At 41.8% G+C, this 23,794-nt stretch overlaps 1 protein-coding gene across 7 annotated transcripts in view; it reads right to left on the reverse strand.

Annotated features, from left to right (window-relative positions):
• ROS1 (ROS proto-oncogene 1, receptor tyrosine kinase) overlaps positions 1–23,794 on the reverse strand; it is a 416,131-nt gene that overhangs the window by 387,810 nt on the left and 4,527 nt on the right. For all 7 annotated transcript variants that reach the window (XM_069726197.1, XM_069726196.1, XM_069726195.1 and 4 more), the window contains exons 2-6: positions 17,540–17,609; positions 14,233–14,381; positions 7,719–7,854; positions 4,002–4,209; positions 1,179–1,255 (exon numbers count right to left, since the gene is read on the reverse strand). In XM_069726197.1, the coding sequence (XP_069582298.1) occupies positions 1,179–1,255; positions 4,002–4,209; positions 7,719–7,854; positions 14,233–14,381; positions 17,540–17,609 (640 nt within the window). The remainder of the gene's footprint in view (positions 1–1,178; positions 1,256–4,001; positions 4,210–7,718; positions 7,855–14,232; positions 14,382–17,539; positions 17,610–23,794) is intronic.

Here is a 23,794-nt window from a genome sequence, read left to right on the forward strand (position 1 = left end):
ATACATTATAATGAGACTGTGGTGTGATTACATGGTCTCTGTGTTGGAAGGTCCTGCAAGAGGATTGGATTCCTAAATAGCACATGGTGAGGCCATGTACCTGCAGAGCCTGTGATGGCTAACTGTGGTGGGGAAGCTACCATTCTTCTAAGGTTCTGGAACTGTCAGGTGGGACCTTGCTGAGCAAGTCTTCGTACGGGACAGTGATCCTAGTAAGGCAGCTTCCCTGGAAACCAGGACTGACAATGAGTCAGCGTGTGGAACGGAGCTCCTGGAAGGTAACCTAAGACAAGGGGGTTGTAAGAACGGCAGAGAGGTGTATCTGCTACATGAACCGACTGGTGTCTTGTTATGTTCATTGATGTAATGAACTGGACTTTACGCTATGCGGTTTATGCTGTGTAAGTAAACCGAATAGGCTGTTTCTGCGAGAAACCGTTCCTGTGTGCCTTAACCCTGTTGCCAAGCTAATGTCCCCCAACACATACAGTGAGCGCTGCAGTAATATATATATGTATATATATATATATATATATATACATATATATATTACAGTATACACACACAAACGGGTTATGAATGATATATGGATGAATGAGAGACCACCACAAAACTACATACTGGAAAATTCCAGGCAACAGGTCAACAGCATTCTATAATTTTATACTTTAGATGGTGACTTTTCTTGCTAAGCTTCTTAGAATGAATGGAGCTGATTTGCAATATCTCTCACAACCTGCTGACAAGTGTGTTGTTATCTCTAAAGACTTTTCTAATCCTATAGTGCACCTTTAAGAATCTAGCTAAATTTTACCAAATGGAAAAGCCTACAACTACTGTACCTTTGATTTTTGTAACATATGGATAGAATATTGTCTTTCCTTTTGGTAATTTGAACCGTTACACATTGTAACTGGTGATGAGCTAACGTGCTCGGATAACGTGTTATCCGAGCATGCTCGGGTGTTATCCGTGTATCTTGGGCATGCTCAAATTATTTGTTTGAGTCTGTGCAGCTGTTAGACAGCTAACGGAACTAACAAGACTGTCTAACAGCCGCCGGGACTCAAACATGTTATCCGAGCACGTTCAATCATCACTAATTATAACATGAAATTGTGGTATTTTAGGCAATATGTATTTGTATTGTACATTATAGTTCTAATTAGCAATGTTACCTGGTGATCCCAATGTAGTAATGTTGTCTTCAGCAGCAGGGCCTTCTCCTTCTTTATTTACCGCATTGATGGAAAGCCTATAGAAAATATATGGTATAAGCAGAGGTACCTTTTTTACTAACAGAGCCTGAAGAGGGGGAGATATTATTGCCCAGTTAACACATTTTATCATCTATATGTGCTTCTCACAAAATTAGAATATCATCAAAAAGCTAATATATAACAGTTCTTTATTACAAAAAGTGAAACTCGTATATTACAGTCTTTGCAAACAGAGTGATCTATTTCAAGAGTTTATTTGTTTCTGTTAGTGTTGATGATTATGGTTTACAACCAACGACAACCCAAAAGTCATTATCTCAGTAAATTAGAAAATTATAACACGAGCTTGAAAAATGTTTGTAAAATGTGAAATGTTGGCCTACTGAAATGTATGTTCAGTAAATGCACTCAGTACTTGGTTGGAGCTCCTTTTGCATCAAGTACTGCATCAATGCGGCGTGGCATGGAGGCGATCAGCCTGTGGCACTGCTGAGGTGTTATGGAAGCCCAGGTTCCTCTGACAGCAGCCTTCAGCTCATCTGCATTGTAGGGTCTGGTGTCTCTCATCTTCCTCTTGACAATACACCATAGATTCTCTATGGGGTTAAGGTAATTCGAGTTTCCTGACCAATCAAGCACAGTGATACTGTTGTTTTTAAACCAGGCATTGGTACTTTTGGAAGTGTGGACAGGTGCCAAGTCCTGCTGGAGAATGAAATTTCCATTTCCAAAAATCTTGTTGGTAGAGGGAAGCATGAAGTGCTCTAAAATTTTCTGGTAGACGGCTGTGCTGACTTTGGTCTTGATAAAACACAGTGGACCTACACCAGCAGATGACATGGCTCCCCAAACCATCACTGATTGTGGAAACTTCACACTAGACCTCAAGCAGCTTGGATTGTGTGCCTCTCCACTCTTCCTCAAGACTCTGGGACTTTAATTTGCAAATCAAATGCTACATTTACTTTAATCTGAAAACAACACCTTGGACCACTGAGCAACAGTCCAGTTCTTTTTCTCTTTGGCCCAGGTAAGACGCTTCTGGTGTTGTCTATTGGTCATAAGTGGCTTGACACAAGGAATGCGATACTTGTAGCCCATGTCCTTGTTACGAGCAATTACTCCAGCAGCAGTCCACTCTTTGTGAATCTCCCCTAAATTTTTGAATGGCCTTGCGGTTATCCCGGTTGCTTGTGCACCTTTTTCTACCACACTTTTTCCTTCCACTCAACTTTCTATCAATATGCTTGTATACAGCATTCTGTAAGCAGCCAGCTTCTATAGCAATGACCTTTTGTTGCTTACCCTCCTTGTGGAGTGTGTCAGTGACTGCCTTCCGGACATTTGTCAAGTCAGCAGTCTTTCCCATGATTGTGGAACCTACTGAAACAGACTAAGGGACCTTTATAAACTCTTAGGAAATCTTTGCAGGTGTTTTTTTTGTTAATTATTCTAATTTACTGAAATAATGACTTTTGGGTTTTCACTGGCTGCAAGCAATAATCGTCAACATTAACAGAAATAAACACTTGAAATAGATCACTATGTTTGTAATAACTCTATATAATATATTAATTTTACTTTTTGCATTGAAGAACTGAAATTAATTAACTTTTCATGATATTCTAATTTTGTGAGAAGCACCTGTATATGCAAAAGTACACTGAACTGTTTTAAAATGGCCATTAATGAGTCCTGACCTTAATCTCATTCAAAATATTTGGGATGAGTTGAAATCTGCCATTGGGAAAAAAGAGCCCTGGAAACATTGAAGACCTTAAACAAACTGCAAAGGAAGAGTGGGATAAAATACCAGCTGAGAAGTGCGAGGAGCTTATTGATGGAAACATTTGGAGGCTGTCATCAATACCAAAGGGTGTGCAACCAAGTATTAATTCGGGGTGCCTTTATTGCTGCCCATGCTGTGTATTCTGTTTCTTCTTTGAAATTGCAACATGTAAGGCGAAAAACAATGTTTTATTGTTGCATTACTTTGGACCACTAATTAAAAAATCCTGAGGATATAACTTTTGTACATTTGCATTTATTTCTGAATATATTGTATAGTCTATGAAAAAATGAAGGGGTGCCAATAATGGTGACTAGCAATGTATTACATATTAAATCTGATCGCTCAAATATGTATCTACAGAGAGCTTGTTATAAGTCAGAAAGGCTTCTATAAAGCAGAAAATGACTTTATAAAAAAATATTCTAAATATTGATTCTAAATATTGGCTCTGTCGCCTTCTTTTAAATCTGTCTTTCTACCCCCCTCTAGCCTAATAGAATTCAACATCTGGTCAATCAAAGGTTAAATATGATGACCGGACTTTCCAGTTTTGACAAACTAGCAAAATCACTTGTAAACCTGTTTTTTATATTGATCTACTACCCCTGGAATGTTATGTTACTTTTCCATGTCAAGATTTTCTATAAGATATACAGTACTATTATTTTTAGCATTGTTAAAGGGAACCTAACAGAAACAAACAACAAGCCAATTTGTATAGGGTGGCAAAACCCAACACCACAATAGGGAGTCTATTTTGATATTCATTATGGTGCCCACACTGATTTGTTTATTATTTCAATTTGGTCCATATAAATGAAAAATTATGTAATAAACCTCAAAATTTTCCATGATTATTATTATATAAAAATAGTGATACTAACTCTACCTTTATTTAGTTTTGTCTCTATAATCAGAATAAAACCTATAAAATTGTGAATTTCTATTCCATGCCATTTGCTCTTATTTGGCTCATATCTATATTTTACCTGTAAGTTGTTGTTGGTTTTGTACCATAAAATTGAAAATGTTGCTTTTGAACCACTGAAATATGGTTTGGGATTTCACCATCAGTAGACAGTTTCAGATTATATCCAACAATAGGTCCATTTGGGGAAAGCGGAGGGAGCCAGCTGACCTCTATTGTGTTGCTGCTAAAACTATCAAGTCTTTCAATTAGGGGTGCAGAGGCAGGAACTGAAAAATGCAAATATAAATCATATAAATAAAACCAAAAGTAATATTAAATATTTTACTCTCTCTAGTTGACTGATTAGTATGTCATTTGTTTAGAAAAATAGTGATTAACTGATTATATTTTTAATTGCCTAACTTAGAAATATGTTCATTTAACCCTTTCCCAACATGGAGATTTTTTGTTTTAACATTTTCATTTCTGAGCTGGTATCAAAGACAGGGAGCCGACATGTGATATACCAGTGTGTCATATGTTAGGAAGGGATTGAAATGATCAAACTATATGTCAACACCGGTTTCTTTTAAATCGAGTCAGGCAGCACAAGTCTACCAGAAACAACACAATCTTATTCTGATAATATCCAGGGGACATAAGTATATTATTTTGGTTGGGAGCAAGTTCTCATGTCCTCATGATCCCATTTACCAAATAAAGGATAATACAGAATACACTTCAAAAATGTAAAACCTACATATGTCACATAGAGTGGAGAACTATATTCATATATTAATATACAAAAAAGGTCCTCTGAATGTGGCAATACCAATTATATTAGGTGACCACTCCCAAATTCAAAGTTAATTTTTCACAACATCCTACGTAAATGTACTACCATAGGATAAAGGAGTGGACTTTAAACGAAAATTCTAAAAATCTCACTTTTTATTGAATCAATAACATAATGAAGTATAAAATATAAAACTGATAAGAAGAGTGCAGAAAAACAGGGAGGGACATGGGACTCAAAACTAAGTAAATTTTGCTGTCTAGAAAAAAAGACAAGACATAACTGGAATTATGCAATGAATATAAGCAAAGATGAGGTTGCAATCATAAAAATCACATCATCAAATTGGTATCTTCATCTACAATAAATGCAACCGGGTGTGCAAAGCACTACACACAGTCCTGCATAACCTCAATGTTCAGTTGTGTGTGTTGCCTCCATGTGCCTGTATGACCTCCCTACATTGCCTGGGCATGCTCCTGATGAGGCAGAGGATGGTCTCCTGAGGGATCTCCTCCCAGACCTGGACTAAAGCATCCACCAACTCCTGGACAGTCTGTGGTGCAACGTGACATTGGTGGATGGAACGAGGCATGATGTCCCATATGTGTTCAATCGGATTCAGGGCTGGGGAATGGGCGGGCCAGACCATAGCTTCAATGCCTTCATCTTGCAGGAACTGCATTAGGAGGAACCCAGGGCCAACCGCACCAGCTTATGGTCTCAAAAGGGGTCTGAGGATCTCATCTCGATACCTAATGGCAGTCAAGCTACCCCTGGCGAGCACATGGAGGGCTATGCAGCACTCCAAAGAAATGCCACCCCACACCATTACTGACCCACTGCCAAACCGGTCATGCTGAAAGATGCTGCAGGCAGCAGATCGCTCTTCACTGTGTCTCCAGACTCTGTCACGTCTGTCACATGTGCTCAGTGTGAACCTGCTTTCATCTGTGAAGAGCACAGTTCGCCAGTGGCGAATTTGCCAATCCTGGTGTTGTGGCAAATCTCTATTGTCCTGCATGGTGTTGGGCTGTAAGCACAACCCCTATCTGTGGACATCGGGCACTCAGATCATCCTCAAGGAGTCGGTTTCTAAGCATTTGTGCAGACACATGCACATTTGTGGCCTTCTGGAGGTCATCTTGCAGGGCTCTGGCGGTGCTCCTTCTGTTTCTCCTTGCAGAAAAGCTGAGATAGCGGTCATGCTGCTGGGTTGTTTCCCTCTTACGGCCCCCTCCACATCTCCTGGTGTACTGGCCTGTCTCCTGGTAGAGCCTCCAGCCTCTGGACACTACACTGACAGACACAGCAAACCTTCTTGCCACAGCTTGCATTGATGTGCCATCCTGGATGAGCTGCACTACCTGAGCCCCTTGTGTGGGCTGTAGAGTCTGTCTCATGCTACCACGAGTGTGAAAGCACAACCAACATTCAAAAGTGACCAAAACATCAGCCAGAAAGCATTGCTACTGAGATGTGGTCTGTGGTCCCCACCTGCAGAACCACTCCTTTATTCAGTGTGTCTTGATAATTGCCAACAATTTCCATCTGTTGTCTATTCCATTTGCAGAACAGCATGTGAAATTGATTCTCAAATAGTGTTGCTTCCTAAGTGGACACTTTGATTTCACAGAAGTTTGATTTACAGGAGTTATATTCTGTTGCTTAAGTGTTCCCTTTATTTTTTTGTGTAATAATGTGCAGACCTAGAAGCATGGTAATCTAGTATTACTATCTGTCACTTCTCATACATACAGCTCTGGCAAACAAAAAGGGTATGTGTCCACGTTCAGGATTGCATCAGGATTTGGTCAGGATTTTCCATCAGTATCTATAAGCCAAAACCAGGAGTGGATGATAAATACAGAAGTGGTGCATATGTTTCTATTATACTTTTCCGCTAATTGTTCCACTCCTGGTTTTGGCTTACAAATACTGATGAAAAATCCTGACCAAATCCTGATGCAATCCTGAACGTGGACACATACCCTAATAGACCACTGCAAAATGTTCAGTTTGTCAGATTTTTCTCTTTATAGGTATATTTTTGAGTAAAATGTAAATTGTTCATTTAGTCTACAAACTTCTGACAAAATGTCTCCAACTTTCCAAGCAATAAATTTTCTGACAAAGAAAAATGGTCAAAATTTAAAAATAACCTCAGTGCTTTCAGACCTCAATTATTGCAAAGAAAACAAGTTCATAATCATTTAGAAACAACAATACTAATGTTTTAACTCAGGAAGAGTTCAGAAATCAATATTTTGTAAAATAACCACAGCTTTCATGCTTCTTGGCATGCTTTCCACCAGTCTTTCACACTGCTTCTGGCATAAAAATGTAAGCAGTTCTTCTTTGTTTGATTGCTTGTGACTATCCATCATCCTTTTGATAACATTCCAGAGGTTTTCAATGGGGCTCAGGTCTGGAGATTGGGCTGCCCATGACAGGGTTTTGATGTGGTGGTCTCTTAATTTTTGCCAGAGCTGTATGTCTTTTTATTTTCACCAGGCATAAATGCCGTTCTTCTACTAAATCTGATATCGTTTTTCCAATCCTGAAAGTTGTCCTTCTCTTCCCTGTATTTGAAACTAGCCTTTCCAAACAAGCGGACATGGTCTTCAACTTTCTCTAGAAGAGTCTTCTTTAGGACCATGCGCACTTGGTTAAAAAGACTAGATTTATTTAATAGTTAAGGGAGGGGCATAACTCTGGAATGGAGAGGTGCAGGAAGAAAAGAAAACCATCCTCAGATTAAGGACTACAGGACATTTACACCAGACAAAAAAACTGAATATGTATGGCAAGTGAAAGTTCATAGTAACTGCTGGGCATACTACAAACATTCAGGGCAGTAACAGTAGACATACTGGTCACCTATTTCCTAGCATCTTTTTTATGCAGCACAGTTCCTCCATCATGTCTCTGAAATTTTTAGAGATTTACTTAAAAAGTAGAAGAAAGCACCAAAGTGATCTCAATGTTGAAGTTTCTTACCTCCAGATGCGAGAGTCCTATAGGCTGGGCTGGGTTGAGAATAGAATTGTAGATGACAAATAATCCATATGACTCGGAACAAATACTCTGTGTAGGGTTGAAGGTTGCTTATAGTATATGAAGGTTCTGTTATTGGCTGTATTTTAAAGAGAACAAAAGTTAGGGGCTTCATCCACTTTCAACTAATCTTTCAAAGGCTTAAGATTCGGCTCTATATTAAAAGGAATCTTCAGCACAAAATGGCCAGTCGTACCAAGCCTGGCCTCGGTGCACCCCTGATGTGGCCTAGTAGTTCAGTGCAACTTACCACCTACTTGTTTTCTGTCTACCTCCATCCTCCTCTTCAATGTTTAACAGCTTTGACTTTACAAGAGCAAGTAAAAGTGGGAAGGTGTATTATACTACAAAAAAGTAGGTGTGAAGGTGAATTCAAATTCTCCATTATGTCATGGGTGTACTGAAAGCATGTGCTAGGTTTGAACAGTCATTTTGTACTGACAGACTCCCATTAAAGCCCCACTCTACCTATTTTTTTCTTAGTGCTGGAGTGGTGCTACTAATCTGACCTTAGTATTATATTTACTACCCAACGTCTTCAGCTGTTCCCGGCAGGGCCGCCATTAAGGCATTAATGCCCTTACTGGCGTATGGGGCTGATGAACAGAGAAGGCCCACAGCGAGTCCCCTCTCTTCTGGTTACCTGGCCCCAGGAGCAGGATTCTGCCGCTTCAGTAACTGATCGCGTGTCCTCCGACACACGATCAGTTAAAATCTGTTGCTGTTCAGGAGATTCCTCTCGCATGGCAACAGTTAAGGAGGAGGCCACCGCTGGAGCTCGGCCAGGTAAGGAAAAGCTTTTTTTCTGTATGGTATGGGGCATATTATACCGGTATGGGGGTGCATTATACTACTAATATGGGGGGAGGGAAATGGGGTGCATTATACTGGTATGGGGCTGCATTGTACTATGGGGGTGCATTATACTATGGGGGTGCGTTATAGTGCTATAGAGTGCATTATACTGCTATGGGGGTGCAGTATACTACTATGGTGATGCAATATACTGCTATGGGCTGCATTATACTATGGTGTACATTATACTGCTATGGGGCTTCATTACACTACTATGGGGTGCATTATACTGCTATGGGGGTACATTATACCACTATGGGGCTACATAATACTACTATGGGGGAAGGGAAAGGGGGTGCATTATGCTGGTATGGGGCTGCATTATACTATGGGGTGCATTATACTGCTATGGGGCTGCATTATACTATGGGGTGCTTTATACTCCTATGGGGTGAATTATACTGCTATGGGGGTGCATTATACTGCCATGGGGTGCATTATAATATGGGGGTGCATTATAGTACTATAGGATGCTTTATACTGCTATATGGGTGCATTATACTGCTATGGGGCTGCATCATACTATGGGGTGTATTATACTGCTATGGGTGTGCATTATACTGTTATGGGGGTGCATTATAATACTATGGGGCTGCATTATATTATGCGGTGCGTTATACTGCTATGAGGGTGCATTATAGTAGTATAGGGTGCATTATACTGTTTTGGGGGTGCATAATGCTATATATGACTATGGGGTACATTATACTACTATGAATGACTGTGAGGGCAATATGAAGAGACATGGGGGAAGTATGGAGAGACATGAGGCAGAATGGGAGGACACGTGGGGTCCAGAATGGGAGGACACATGGGATATTATTACTGTAGGGGCAAATTAAAGGATATTTTTGAGGATACTGTTTTCAGTGTGAGGGATGAGAGGTCCTGTTACTGTGCAGGGTGTGATGCAGAGACCCATGTTACAGCCAGATGGCACTGTATGTGCTCCTTAGGATACACATGGAGGCGTATCTGTAATGGTGATAATGAAACAGTGTCCAGCATAATTGTAAATGGCCGGTATGTGTCGCAGAGGGAGTCTGCGCTGTAAGCCTGTAGTATTGTTTTTCTGGGACCTGTAGTCCCACAAGAATTTGTATAGTTAAAAGGGAGGCTTGCAGGGTTAGTTGGAGAGCTGGGCGGGACTGACTAACCACACACACCTCTCACCTATGGGGGTGGTTACAAGTACATAATGTGACCAGGGTTTGGGTCACATGTTGAGAGTGTATGAACCTGAATGGTCAGAGTGTGAAATCCTGGATAGCTTGTGTGTTGGAATGTCCCGGAGCAGACTGGATTCCTGGAAGCACCTGGTGAGGCTATAGACTGAAGGCCTGTGTTTTGGAAGTGCTTGAGACTGGACCTCCTGAATAGCACATGCAGAGGCTGTATCTGCAGAGCCTGTGATGGCTACTGTGTTGGGGAAGCTACAGTTCCGTCTGCGGGTCTGGACTATCTGAAGTACCCTGGGTACAACGACGGTGATCCCAGTTCGGCAGCTTCCCTGGGAACCAGGACTGAGTCAGTATGTGGAGCAGGAGCTCCTGTAAGGTAACTCCTGATAAAGGGGGTTATGGGCAGAGAAGTATCTGCCATTGGAAAAGACTGTCGGTGGTTAATGTGTTCCATTGATGTATATAATGAACTGTTTGTGATGCGGTTTATGAGTCTAAATGAACCAGAATAAACTGTTTTTGTGAGAAACCATGCCTGAGTGCGTTAATCCCGTTGCCAAGCGAGTGTCCCCCAATGCACTCAGGGAGCGCTATCTCACAAGGGTGACATGGCAGCTTTTTTTCTTCATCTTGCGTAGTGTAGAGGTTGGGGAAAAACTTGGGGAATGTGCTCTAGATAACTGTGTTATTTTCTGCAGGGACAAGTCCTGGCTGGAAGAAGAGATGGCGGTGTGTGCTGGATGAAAATGGAAAGCAAAGATGAAGGACTTCAACTAGAGAGGTCACTGGTGAGTCAGTGTGTTACATATACACTGACACTATATACTGTATACTATGTACAGAGCTCTTGTGTATAATGTCACTGGTGATAACTGTATTACCTGTGCACTATGTACTATATACAGAGCTCCTGTATATAATGGTCACCGGTAATCACTGTTTTACCAGTACACAGAGACTGTATATGAAGTACAGATTTCCTGTGTATAATGGCAGTTACGGTGATATTAGTATTGTGTTTTTTTTATTAATGATCAGTATTGTAGTTTTCGGTCATTATGTTTTGGTAATATGTGATCTGATCATGGTGTGGCAGTATTTGTTCCTTGTATATGCTATTATTTGGTCACTATGTGGTGATAATATGTGATCTGGTCATGGTGTGGCGGTACCAATTTCCAACCACAGTTATAGACAAAAGATAGATTTCATCTATATCAACAGAAAAGAGCACAGTCTGGATGAACACTGTGCACTCATGTTATATTATAAAAAAGATGCCAGTTAAGCCAAATAGGGTACTCATCGTTTTGTGATATTCTGAGGATAAGTTCCTCATGCCTCATTCTGTTGATATAGATGAAATCTATCTTGTGTCTATAACTGTGATTGGAAATTGGTTATATGCCCACTATATTACATACAGTTTATATATAGGGCCACTGGTAGGGTGAGCCGTCGAGGAGTGGGGGCGCCGTTTCCGCTGTACAGTAGGGTGCCAACCTCCACAGTTAGGTAGGCTGCCAGAGCAGGGAACAGTTATAGAGAGGTACTCTATGTATGTTATGCACTTTTTTGCACTTTAATTAAGTTTTTCATTCACTCTACCTCACACTGTCTATATGATTGCCATGGAACACTAACGCTTAAAGGCAATATCTGTCTTTTTCATTTTTTCCTGTCATGTTAGATTGGAGTTCAACTGTATCACATTATTATTAGGGGCTGGACAGAAGTAAGAGGGACAGCCACCGTTGAGCGGGGGCGCCAATCTCGAATAATCCTAGGGTGCCAAGGCAGGGAAATTTAGAACATTTACAGTGTGAGGGTTATGTTTTAGCTAAGCACGGTTGTCTGTATGGTGAGTGTGTTCAGTATTTTAAGTGAAGAAATAAAAATGTCGTTTTATTCGGTGCCAGAACAATGGTAACAACCTCTTAGGCCAGGGTGACACTTGTGAGTGTGATGTGAGAAACTCGCTCAAGTCTCTCGCATCAATACCCGGCCCTGCTACTGGCACTCGGACCGAAGCGTGCGACTGGATGCATTTCTATGTAGCCGCACACTCTGGTCCCAAGTACCAGTGGCAGTGCCGGGTATTCATACGAGACTTGCACGAGCTGCTCGCATCACACTCGCAAGTGTGACCCCGGCCTTAGTGTAAGTCTGTGAGAGCCTGTTCTGGCTCTCAAAGACTTATGGAGCGCCCCCAGATGCAGGGCCACGGGTTACTCGGTACCGGTCCTCTCTGGCTCGGTTCTGGGGATGTCACGGTGGCTGGACCCTGCTAAGGGGCGTCCAATAAAAGAGATAATGAAAGTCAGCTAAGGTTTTGTGACACCACCTGTGGTATTCGGTCAGGGTGACCGACGCTGCTTGGGGTCCACTGGGGTGGTGTTATGGCAGCTAGATGGTATACCTTCCCACAGGTCAAGTGAGTCCCCAGGGCTTCCCAGTGGTGTAGGTGGCGATGGTGTGAGGTGCAGTCAATAACGAGGACACAGGGTTGCAGTCTCTTTACCTTTTACTGAAGGCTTCAGGATCCGCAATCCAGAGCACTGTTAACAGGGCTGTCTGAGACCGGCCGGTCTGAAGGCACATCCAGAGTTCCCTTTGCAGGTGGAAATCAGTGCCTACCACTAGCGCCTGTGTGTTGTAGTTCTTCCCTGCTGAGCATTCGGGATAGTCCTCACAACTTCTGCTCTCGTTCTTTCTAGTTCTTTCTATTCTCCGTCCCCCAAGTTTGTTATGGCTAGGACGCACCCGTTTGATGGAAAGGCTCGGAGCTATTCTGGGACCCTAGAGACGCCCCTCTCCACGGTTGCCCCCTATGTCTGCTTAGGTGATGTATGGTAGACAGCCAACCTATAATTAACTGTCCTGCGGTATTTGAAGTAAGGCATAGAGTCAGTTACTTCCTCGGTGTTCCGGTCACCGGCTACGCGCCTCAGTAGGATGTTGCCGTTCTCAGGGCATGACTCCTACTGGCTCTCCTTTGTGCTTGATCTCGTTTCTCACTGTCCACAATATCCTTCGCTTCGTGTCCTTTCTTTAGATGCCGCCGCAAGGTAGTGCAGGCGCAGCTCTGCAACGATCTGTCCTTGTCACTAAGTCTCTGCCAGGTTCGCACACCTCCCCTGAAGTCTCCCCCGCAACACCCCCTGCCACGGGATATTACCTGGGCAAAACCCAGTCAGCTTCTCCCTAACTTCCTATCCAACCCCTAGTTTTACCAGTGTGAGGAGTGGCCTAATAAATAAAACCTTTTGCTCCCCCTAGTGGCCAGAGTGTGAAGTATAATGTGTGCTGGTGATACCTGGTCAGATGAACTCCTTTAGTGCCATCAGACGCACCATCACTCCCCTTAGTGGCAGAGCGACACCACTGCAACGACCAGGTCTCTGGGGCGCTGCACTTACACTGAGAAATGATAATAGTTAACTTGTTAAACAATAGAGCGATCCAGCAGGTCAGAAACTACAGAAGCTGACTTGAGCGTCACCGAGAACAGCTGAAGTAGGCTGCTAGTAAGTATATTGCAAATGCGGAGAACTTAGATTATTAGCACCACTCCAGCGCTGACATACAAACAGTTACAAAAAAATCAAACATTTTTAACAATATAACATTTTAAAGGCACTCTGTCACCCCCTCCAGCCGTTAGAAACTAGAAAAGCCACCTTGTGCAGCAGTAATGCTGCATTCTGACAAGGTGGCTCTTTTAGTTATTGGTGCAGTCAAAGCAGAAATAAAGCATTTTATAATTTTGCAAAAATACCTGTCTTTAGACAGGGAGGCAGGTCTTAACCCCCTGCTGCACACGCCACACTTCCGTCACTCAGAGCTTCTTCGGCGCCGGGCGCCGCCCCCTCCACGCTGTTTTCCAATCAAATCCGGCGCCTGCGCTGTTTAGTTCTGCCAGGGGTAGGCGCAGTGAGTGCTGCCCGTCTGACCTCAGATGCAGTCTCGCAGACTGCGCCTGTGCAGCCACCCTGCTTGTGAATCCCAGCCCAGCAGTGTGTTATGCTTTATTCACAGTGCGGGCTGGGATTCACAAGCAGGGCGGCCGCACAGGCTGCCTCCACGACTAAAGACAGGTATTTTTGCGAAATTATAAAACGCTTTATTTCTGCTTTGACTGCACCAATAACTAAAAGAGCCACCTTGTCAGAATGCAGCATTAATGCTGCACAAGGTGGCTCTTCTAGTTTCTAACGGCTGGAGGGGGGTGACAGTGGCCCTTTAATTTCTCTTCTGACACTGATAAGAGCCACTCAGAGCAACCACTTGGCTAAAAACTAATTTGTACAAGTTGGTTTAAAAACTTGAACTGCACCAGAGTGGCAGTAAGCAATGAACTCGACTTTACATTTGTTTTCTACTGCTTTGCAGACTTTAATGTGCTTGTAGTTATAGCTCACCTGGGTATTTTCCCATTCACTTGGAACATTCGCATATTTGATCTGAACCATATATGTTGTTTCAGATAGATTTGCTGGATTCCACCTTAATGTTACATTATGTGACCCAATAGAAGACACAAAAGGAGGTGCTGGCACAACAATACAGTCTGTAAAATAATATAAAAGTCATTTTTAGTATATTATCACGTGGCAGATTTAGTTGCAGAAATTTCTGAAGATTAGTTCCATTCTTTTAAATCAGGACCAGAAGAAGCCAATGACAGCACAATGTCAGTGTATAATAAAGGTCTGTGCATGTTGCCTTTACATGTAGATTAGCCATCAAATGGGCATTGTATAATAAATTGGGGCTAAAATAACAATTATTATGTAGTCACAATCACACACAGTCATGGCCAAAATTATTTAGACTGACACAAATTTATTTTTTTACAGAGTTTGCTGCTTCAGTGATTTTAAATCTTTTGCTCTGAAGTTTCTATAGTTATTGATGTACAGTTATAAGCATTTCATAAGTTTTTCAATACAACCGATTTATGTAAAGCTTAATATTGTGTTGACTTTTTCAAGACTTCTGCCATACATATTGGAATTCTGGATATGAGGTTCTGGGCTAAATCCTGGCTGATGACAATCATTTTGTCATGATTTGACCGATGAGTGACCTGGGACCAGGGGCATCTTTCCTGACCCTGACATTAGGGGGCGCCCTAGCTCACCCTGTTCCCTGGGATACTTCAGATGGCAAAGTCGCCGGGGCCTCCACCCTTACCTTATCTCCTAGTGCAGCCCTTCTTCTGCCCCTTCTCTCACCCTGGGAAGAGAGGCGCTACCGTGCACCACAGTACACCAACCCGATAGACAGAATGTAGGAGTTTCCAATATGGCGATTAAACCCTATTCTGCTGGAAGAACTAAACATGTTTAATACACTGGAGAAGTGCTTCTTCTCAGCGTAGTAGGAGCAACCAGACACTGCGGTCTTCTGGCTCCACTCCGTTGCGGTAACCCCATGATACATTTCTTACCTAAGCAATGCTTGTACTTTATCACAGTTTCTGTGTTTTTCCACCCACTTTTTGAGGATTAACAAGTTCTCAATAGCATTGAGATCTGGGGAGTTTCCTGGCCATAAACCACAAATTTCAATGTTTTCTTCACAGTCAAGTTGTGACATGTTCCATCATGCTGTAAAAGCTTTGTTCATTACCAAATTGTCCTAGATCATTGGGAGAAGTTGTTCTTGGGGGATGTTTAGATGCCATTCTATATTCATGGCACTGGTCTTAGGCAAAAATGTGAGTGAGCCCACTCTGTTGGATGATAAGGAACCCCACTCATGAATGGTCTCAGGTTGCTTTAATGTTGGCATGGCACAGGACACCTTTTATTCTTCAGACAATAATTTTTCAGACGTCCAAAACAGTCTGAAGGGAGCTTCATCAGAAAAAAAATCAGCTCACCATTTCCTGTTGTCTTGACCTCCTGCTTGCATACCGACACACCGCACGGACCACGGCGAAGCAACCACAACAATGTCCAATAGAAAACAGGTGCGTCCAGTGAGTGGTGAGGATAAAAAATAACTTTTAATAGGCACAAGTAAAAATAATACAAACATATGGTATCCAGCACTGTGTACACACTGGCTCAAAGCCTAGAAACGATCAACGCGTTTCGACTTTATGTCTTAGTCAAGATCTCATGACTACATAAAGACGAAACGCGTTGACCATTTCTAGGCTCTGAGCCAGTGTGTATACAGTGCTAGACATCATATGTTTGTAATATTTTTATTTGTGCCTATTAAAAGTTATTTTTTATCCTCACCACTTGCTGGACGCACCTGTTTTCTCCAAAACTTCTTTGTCTCACCGTGTGCAAATGCATTGACACTTGCTTGCTGCCATTCCTGAGCAAGCAGTGCACTGCTGTTAAACTAGTTCTGTAGCTGAATCCTCTTTATCAGACACTCCTGGCACTTGCTGGTATTTTTAGCACACCATGAACCTTTCTTCACAGCAATTAACCCCTTTATGACCTATGATGCATAGGTACGTCATAGGTCGCCTCTCCCTGTTTGAGGCGGGCTTTGGCACATGACAGCTGATGTCATCAGCTGACATGTGCCCTTAACAGCCATAGGTAGAACCACAATCCACCCGCTGCTGTTAACATGTTAAATGCCGCTGTCGATCACCCACAACAGCATTTACCATGGCCGCGCTGGAGGTGTGTCATAAAGCCTGCCCATCGGCGCCTCTGTCACTTGATCGTGAGTGGGTTGGCATGACAACCTGGGGTCTACAGGAGACTCCTGTGATTGTCATTTTTGCTCTTCAATGAGCTCCGCCCAGCAGCCGACATTCATAGCAGAAGAGCATTTCTGCTACACATAGCAGTACTGAAGCCCTGCCATGTGTAGCACAAGCGATCAGACAATCCCATCTTCAAGTCTCTAATGGAGACTATTGAAGCAAGTAAAAACTAGAAAAAAAGATTTAAAAATATAAAAAAAATAAAAATATAAAAGTTCAAATCACCTCTTTTTTGCCCCATTCAAAATAAAATAATAGAAAAATAAATAAACACAAATACTTGCGCTTTCAGAAACGCCAGATCTATCTAATTAATCTGATCAGTAAACGATGTAATGAAAAAAAAAATCAAAACTCCAGAATTACTTTTTTTTTGGTCGCCGCAAAATTGCAATAAAATGCAATAAGAGGAGATAAAAAGATCGTATCTATTCCAATGTGGTATCTATAAAAAAGTCAGCTTGATGGGCAAATAATAAGCCCTCACCAAGCCTCAGATCGCGAAAAATGGAGACGCTCGGAAAATGGCGCCATTTTTTTTTCACAAATTTGGGATTTTTTTCATCTCCACTTAAATAAGAAAGCACTTATATACCTTTTTAAGCAACTAGCATGACAGAATGGTATCAGATGCATTCTGTTCATTAACACTTTCTCCTGAGCTATTTATTATTATTATTATTATTTATTATGCTTACTTATGTGGCACCATCATATTCCTCAGCACTTTACAGATATTGTCAGCAGCAAACTTTGTGAAAATCAAAGTATCAGTCTTGATGAAATATACTTTATTATACTTTTACCCAAAGCAAACACCTGCATCTGCACAGAGATCCGGATTTCCTCATTTGCTGTATATTGACCTATTGTTTTACTGCATAGCTGTCTATTTGCCAGGTTACAAGAAGGAAATAAATTAGAAAAGCCTGAAACAATGACTATAGTGATAAGGAATCTGATCCTTAATGTCTGAATGTCCATACCTTCTAAATAGTCTTGTCTGCTGCTGGTAGACTCATTTAGATAATGACATTGTATGTCACAGGGTATAATCTGAAATATAATTATATATTAGAATAAATTAGAAAGGAAAGAGGGGTACACAGCAAATTATGCACTTTTTCCACCAACTGAATGAAGGAAAATCAAGCTAATGAATTTATCTTTAATCACTATCTTTAAGCAGAAAAGCATGTTCTTCTTTAAATTACCCTATTAATTAGATTGCATAATTACAACAGTAAATCTCCGTTAATGTCTTTCCATTATGTTTAACTACATAGAGACTATTCCTCCAATCTGGCGCACTTGGGACTGAAATGTTCATCGTTGGCAGAAGTATAATGTCTTTCCTTGGTCTCGATGCAAAATCTGTACAGCTGGGTCATCTCAGGCATTAGTTCCCTGGTCCCACAGTCCTTCCATACTTATACTTAGAGGAAACATATCATTTTGTTGCGTCATATAGTCAAACATAGTTATACAGATTAGTCAAATGGTGGCAACACTTGGCAGCAATAGGGAGACAATAGATAGGTAGTGATCCTCAAATACAAACACATATAGTATCTCATGCAACAGTACATGTTATCTAATAGGGCTTCTATATTAACCCATAAGGCACACGTAGTATCCCAAGTAGTAGTTGCTCATCTCGTACTTAGGAATGAATAAGGATAGACCGGTAGATATCAGGAAAAGTCATTTTACCATGCTGGAATGTGGTGCACAATCATCCCTGAAGCACATGCTTAGCTTTTTTTTTCCTGACTGAATTTGAGAATGTTTTTGAAATCTGCAGCATGACAATTCTGTCAGCATTTTTGCAGAATTTTTAATACACTTTTAATTAATTATACTAACTTTATTAAACATATGCTATAGCTAAAGCACACATGTAATCCGCACCCCCCAAAAAAAATGCAAAAAAGACTGTAAAAACATGGAAAAATGGGCGTTTTGATAGCAGAGTTTTTACTGTCAAGAGAGCAGGTTGTGGCTGCAGAAAAACAATGTTTGTATATACATGTGTCACATGTGCACAGACCCATTCATTTGAATAAGTCTACATGTGTAAGTGTCTCCGGTATGTGTGAGAACTGTCACCACTAGGGTTGAGCGACTTTTAGTTTTTTAGGGTCGAGTCGAGTGAAATCGGCCGATTATGGCGAAAAGTCGGGGATCGACCGAAACACGAAACCCAATGCAAAGTCAATGGGAATTTTTTCTTTTTCTCTCTCTCTCTCTTGCTCTCTCTCTCTCTCTCTCTCTCTCTCTCTCTCCTCCGTCCCTAAACAGGAAAGCTGGTGTTACACATTGCAAATCGCTACAGCGCACAAGCGACAAGATGGCGATAGGCGTCCACGCCCCTAAGACCTATGTCATCACTCTGCCCACGCTCCTTCATTGGCTGAAAAAATGGCGCCAAACGCGTCATACGAAACGCGACTTTGGCGCGAAGATCACCGACCGCATGGCCGATCCCACACTAGGATCGGGTCGGGTTTCATGAAACCCGACTTTGCCAAAAGTCGGCGACTTTTGAATTCGTTTCGCTCAAGCCTAGTCACCACATGTACCAGAGACATGGACGTGTGAAAGAGGCCTTAGGCTATGTGCACACTTGCAGATTTGGGTGCAGAATTTTCTGCACAAAATTTGCATTTCCTAGCAGAAACCGCAGGTGCAGATTTGATGCGTTTCTGCACCCTTCCATTATTTTTTTCCTATTGATTTACATTGTACTGTAAATCAGTTTGCAGATCTGCAGTGTTTCTGCGCGGAAAAAAACGCTGCGGAACCGCAGTAATTCGGCATCGTGTGCACATAGCCTTAGATGAGAAGTCACTAAGATCAGGACATTCTAGCTGCCATTGTCAAAGAAACATCATCATTATATTCAGAGACAAGTTTTCAGCATCTCTAAGCTATGAGGTTCAATTTTCTATCTTTAGATATTATTTGCTGAGTTTTTTTTACCTATGTGTAAGCCACATTTGCTAGTACCAGCAAAGTGAATGAGATTCCTAAGTGTCTCTTTTGTTTGTTATAGATTTGAAGCAGATTCATATCTGTCAATTCTATCAGCGTTTTTGCAGCATTTTTCAACATTTCTAATGAATTGAAAAAATGTATAAAAAATGCATCAAAATGCACATATTTTATGCTGCATGTTTCCTGCCAACACATTTGCAGCAGATTTGCAGTACATACAGTCATGGTCAAAAGTATTAACACCCCTGCAATTCTGTCAGATAATACTCAATTTCTTCCTGAAAATGATTGCAATCACAAATTCTTTGGTATTATTATCTTCATTTAATTTGTCTTAAATGAAAAAACACAAAAAGAATTGTCCTAAAGCTAAATTGGATATAATTCCACACCAAACATAAAAAGGGGGTGGACAAAAGTATTGGCACCGTTCGAAAAATCATGTGATGCTTCCCTAATTTGTGTAATTAACAGCCCCTGTAACTTACCTGTGGCACCTAACAGGTGTTGGCAATAACTAAATCACACTTGCAGCCAGTTGACATGGATTAAAGTTGACTCAACCTCTGTCCTGTGTCCTTGTGTGTACCACATTGAGCATGGAGAAAAGAAAGAAGACCAAAGAACTGTCTGAGGACTTGAGAAACCAAATTGTGAGGAAGCATGAGCAATCTCAAGGCTACAAGTCCATCTCCAAAGACCTGAATGTTCCTGTGTCTACCGTGCGCAGTGTCATTAAGAAGTTTAAAGCCCATGGCACTGTGGCTAACCTCCCTAGATGTGGACAGAAAAGAAAAATTGACAAGAGATTTCAACGCCAGATTGTGCCGATGTTGGAAAAAGAACCTAGACTAACAACCAAACAAGTTCAAGCTGCCCTGCAGTCCGAGGGTACAACAGTGTCAACCCGTACTATCCGTCGGCGTCTGAATAAAAAGGGACTGTATGGTAGGAGACCCAGGAAGACCCCACTTCTTACCCCGAGTCATAAAAAAGCCATGCTGGAGTTTGCCAAAACTTACCTGAAAAAGCCTAAAACGTTTTGGAAGAATGTTCTCTGGTCAGATGAGACAAAAGTAGAGCTTTTTGGGCAAAGGCATCAACATAGAGTTTACAGGAGAAAAAAAAGAGGCATTCAAAGAAAAGAACACGGTCCCTACAGTCAAACATGGCGGAGGTTCCCTGATGCTTTGGGGTTGCTTTGCTGCCTCTGGCACTGGACTGCTTGACCGTGTGCATGGCATTATGAAGTCTGAAGACTACCAACAAATTTTGCAGCATAATGTAGGGCCCAGTGTGAGAAAGCTGGGTCTCCTTCAGAGGTCATGGGTCTTCCAGCAGGACAATGACCCAAAACACACTTCAAAAAGCACTAGAAAATGGTTTGAGAGAAAGCACTGGAGACTTCTAAGGTGGCCATCAATGAGTCCAGACCTGAATCCCATAGAACACCTGTGGAGAGATCTAAAAATGGCAGTTTGGAGAAGGCACCCTTCAAATATCAGGGACCTGGAGCAGTTTGCCAAAGAAGAATGGTCTAAAATTCCAGCAGAGCATTGCAAGAAACTCAATGATGGTTACCGGAAGCGGTTGGTCGCAGTTATTTTGGCTAAAGGTTGTGCAACCAAGTATTAGGCTGAGGGTGCCAATACTTTTGTCTGGCCCATTTTGGAGTTTTGTGTGAAATGATCAATGTTTTGCTTTTTTGCTTCATTCTCTTTTGTGTTTTTTCATTTAAGACAAATTAAATGAAGGTAATAATACCAAAGAATTTGTGATTGCAATCATTTTCAGGAAGAAACAGTATTATCTGACAGAATTGCAGGGGTGTTAATACTTTTGACCATGACTGTACTTAAAGCAGATTTTTCTGCTGCAAATATGAACATTTGCACATACCCCAAGACCACGTGCACACGTTCAGAATTTGGCAAGTTTTTTTACCTCCATATTTGTAAGCCAAAGCCAGGAGTGGGTGATAATTGCACAAGGTTTGACGTGTTTCTATTATACTTCATTCCCCAGTAGTTTACAGCTGGGACGGTCGCATTAGCACTGTTCCCGGTTGTAAACTGTATTTTCCTCAGATATGGATTACTGCGTGGGACTGACTGGATGTCCTTCGAGCGTGGGAAAAAATCAGAAAAGTTCCCAGGCTCGAGTTCATATGAGGACAACCAGCAGAGGGCGCCTCACCGCGAATGAAGGTAACTACAGGTCATTGACCTAGTTTCCATTCATTCGCTGGGGTTTTACAGTCAGGAGCACAGCTGCATTATGGCAGAGCTCCTGGCTGTAACAAAAATTAACCCCTTCAGATGGATTTACATCGTGGGACATGACAGATCCTCGGAAGATATGTATATTGTTGGTTTATTATTTTTTCTTTGTCACAGAAAGAGGGTCTTCAGGTGGATTACCAGAATAATAAAATATTCAAACAACCTGTGTTTTTATTTCATTAAAAGACTTTTTAATAATCTGTTTGTGTTTCTTTAACCATTTCAGACTATTGGATTAATAATGGATAGGTGTCATAATTGACGCCTCTCCATTATTAATCTGGCTTAATGTCACCTTACAATAGCAAGGTGACATTAACCCTTCATTACCCCATATCCCACCGCTACACGGGAATGGGAAGAGAGTGGCCAAGTGCCAGAATAGGCGCATCTTCCAGATGTGCCTTTTCTGGGGTGGCTGGGGGCAGATGCTTTTAGCCAGGGGGGCCAATAACCGTGGACCCTCTCCAGGCCATTAATATCTGCCCTCAGTCACTGGCTTTACTACTCTGGTGGAGAAAATTGCGCTGGAGCCCACGCCAATTTTTTCCGCCATTTAACCCTTAAATTTAATAGCTAGAGCGCCCAAATTTTGCACATACACACTACTAACATTAGTAGTGTGGAATATGCAAAAAAAATGGGGATATGACATGGTTTACTGTATGTAAACCATGTCTCATACCATGTCGGGTTTAGGAAGGAGATAGCAAAAGCCGGCAATTGAATTACCGGCTTTTAAGCTATCTAGCGCTGTATGAAATATTAATATATATATACATATATGTGTCTCACTGATATATATATATATATATATATATATATATATATACCTATTCTATGTGTACACATTTATTCTACCTATTCTATTGTAAGCTGTCAGTGTGATTTTACTGTACACCGCACTGAATTGCCGGCTTTTCTCTCTAACACCGCTGCATATTTCTCGCAAGTCACACTGCTGGTCCGTGTGTAATCCGTATTTTTCTGGCTTCCATAGACTTTGATTGGCGATTTTTTTTGCGCAATACGGTGACAAATGCAGCATGCTGCGATTTTCTACGGCCGTAGAAAGCCGTATAATACGGATCAGTAAAATAGGGCAAATAGGAGCTGGGGCATAGAGAATAATTGGGCCGTGTGTAATGCGTGTTTTATGGACGTATTTTATGCGCTCATACGTCCGTAAAACTCGCTAGTGTGACGCCGGCCTAATAAAGATGGCAAAATTGTGTTTATTGTTCTATTTCATTAAAATACTTTATTCTTACTGTGTGGTGTTTTATTAACCCTTTAACAACTATAGGATTAGTAATGGAGAGGTGTCTTATTGACACCTCTCCATTACTAAACCGGCTTAATTTCACCTTACAATAGGAAGGTGACATTAACCCCTCATTACCCCACTTGCCACTGCTACAGGGCAAGTGGGAATAACCAGGCAAAGCTGCAGAATTGGCACACCTAATAGATGCTCCTTTTCTGGGCAGCTGCGGGCTGCTGTTTTTAGGCTGGTGGGCCATATCCATGGCTCCTTATCAGCCTGAGAATCGCAGCCTGCACCTGTACATCGTGTTTTTATTTAATTCATTCTTCCCTGCTCGCGCTGCTTGCCTGCCGAGCAGGGAAGAAGACATAACAGCCAGCTTCAGCATCACACGCAGAGGAACAGCGCTTACAGTAGCGCTTCTTCCCTGGTGGCTGTCCATGTGGTACCGATGCGGCACACAGGTGGCAGATGGTTGCCACTCGTGTGCTGCATGTAGTACAAACACGGACACAAGGACACACGGACACGGATATCTTCGGCACCGTGTTTTTCGGGACCGGAAATATCAGGACGTGTGAAACTGGCCTCAAAGACGCTTTTTATTGCAAAAAATAGTTTTTGCATCACCTTATTTTTAGAGCTATACTTTTTCCATATTTTGGCCCACAGAGTCATGTGACATCTTGTTTTTC

The sequence above is a fragment of the Ranitomeya imitator genome, chromosome 5 (assembly GCF_032444005.1).
Source record: "Ranitomeya imitator isolate aRanImi1 chromosome 5, aRanImi1.pri, whole genome shotgun sequence".
NCBI lineage: Eukaryota > Metazoa > Chordata > Amphibia > Anura > Dendrobatidae > Ranitomeya > Ranitomeya imitator.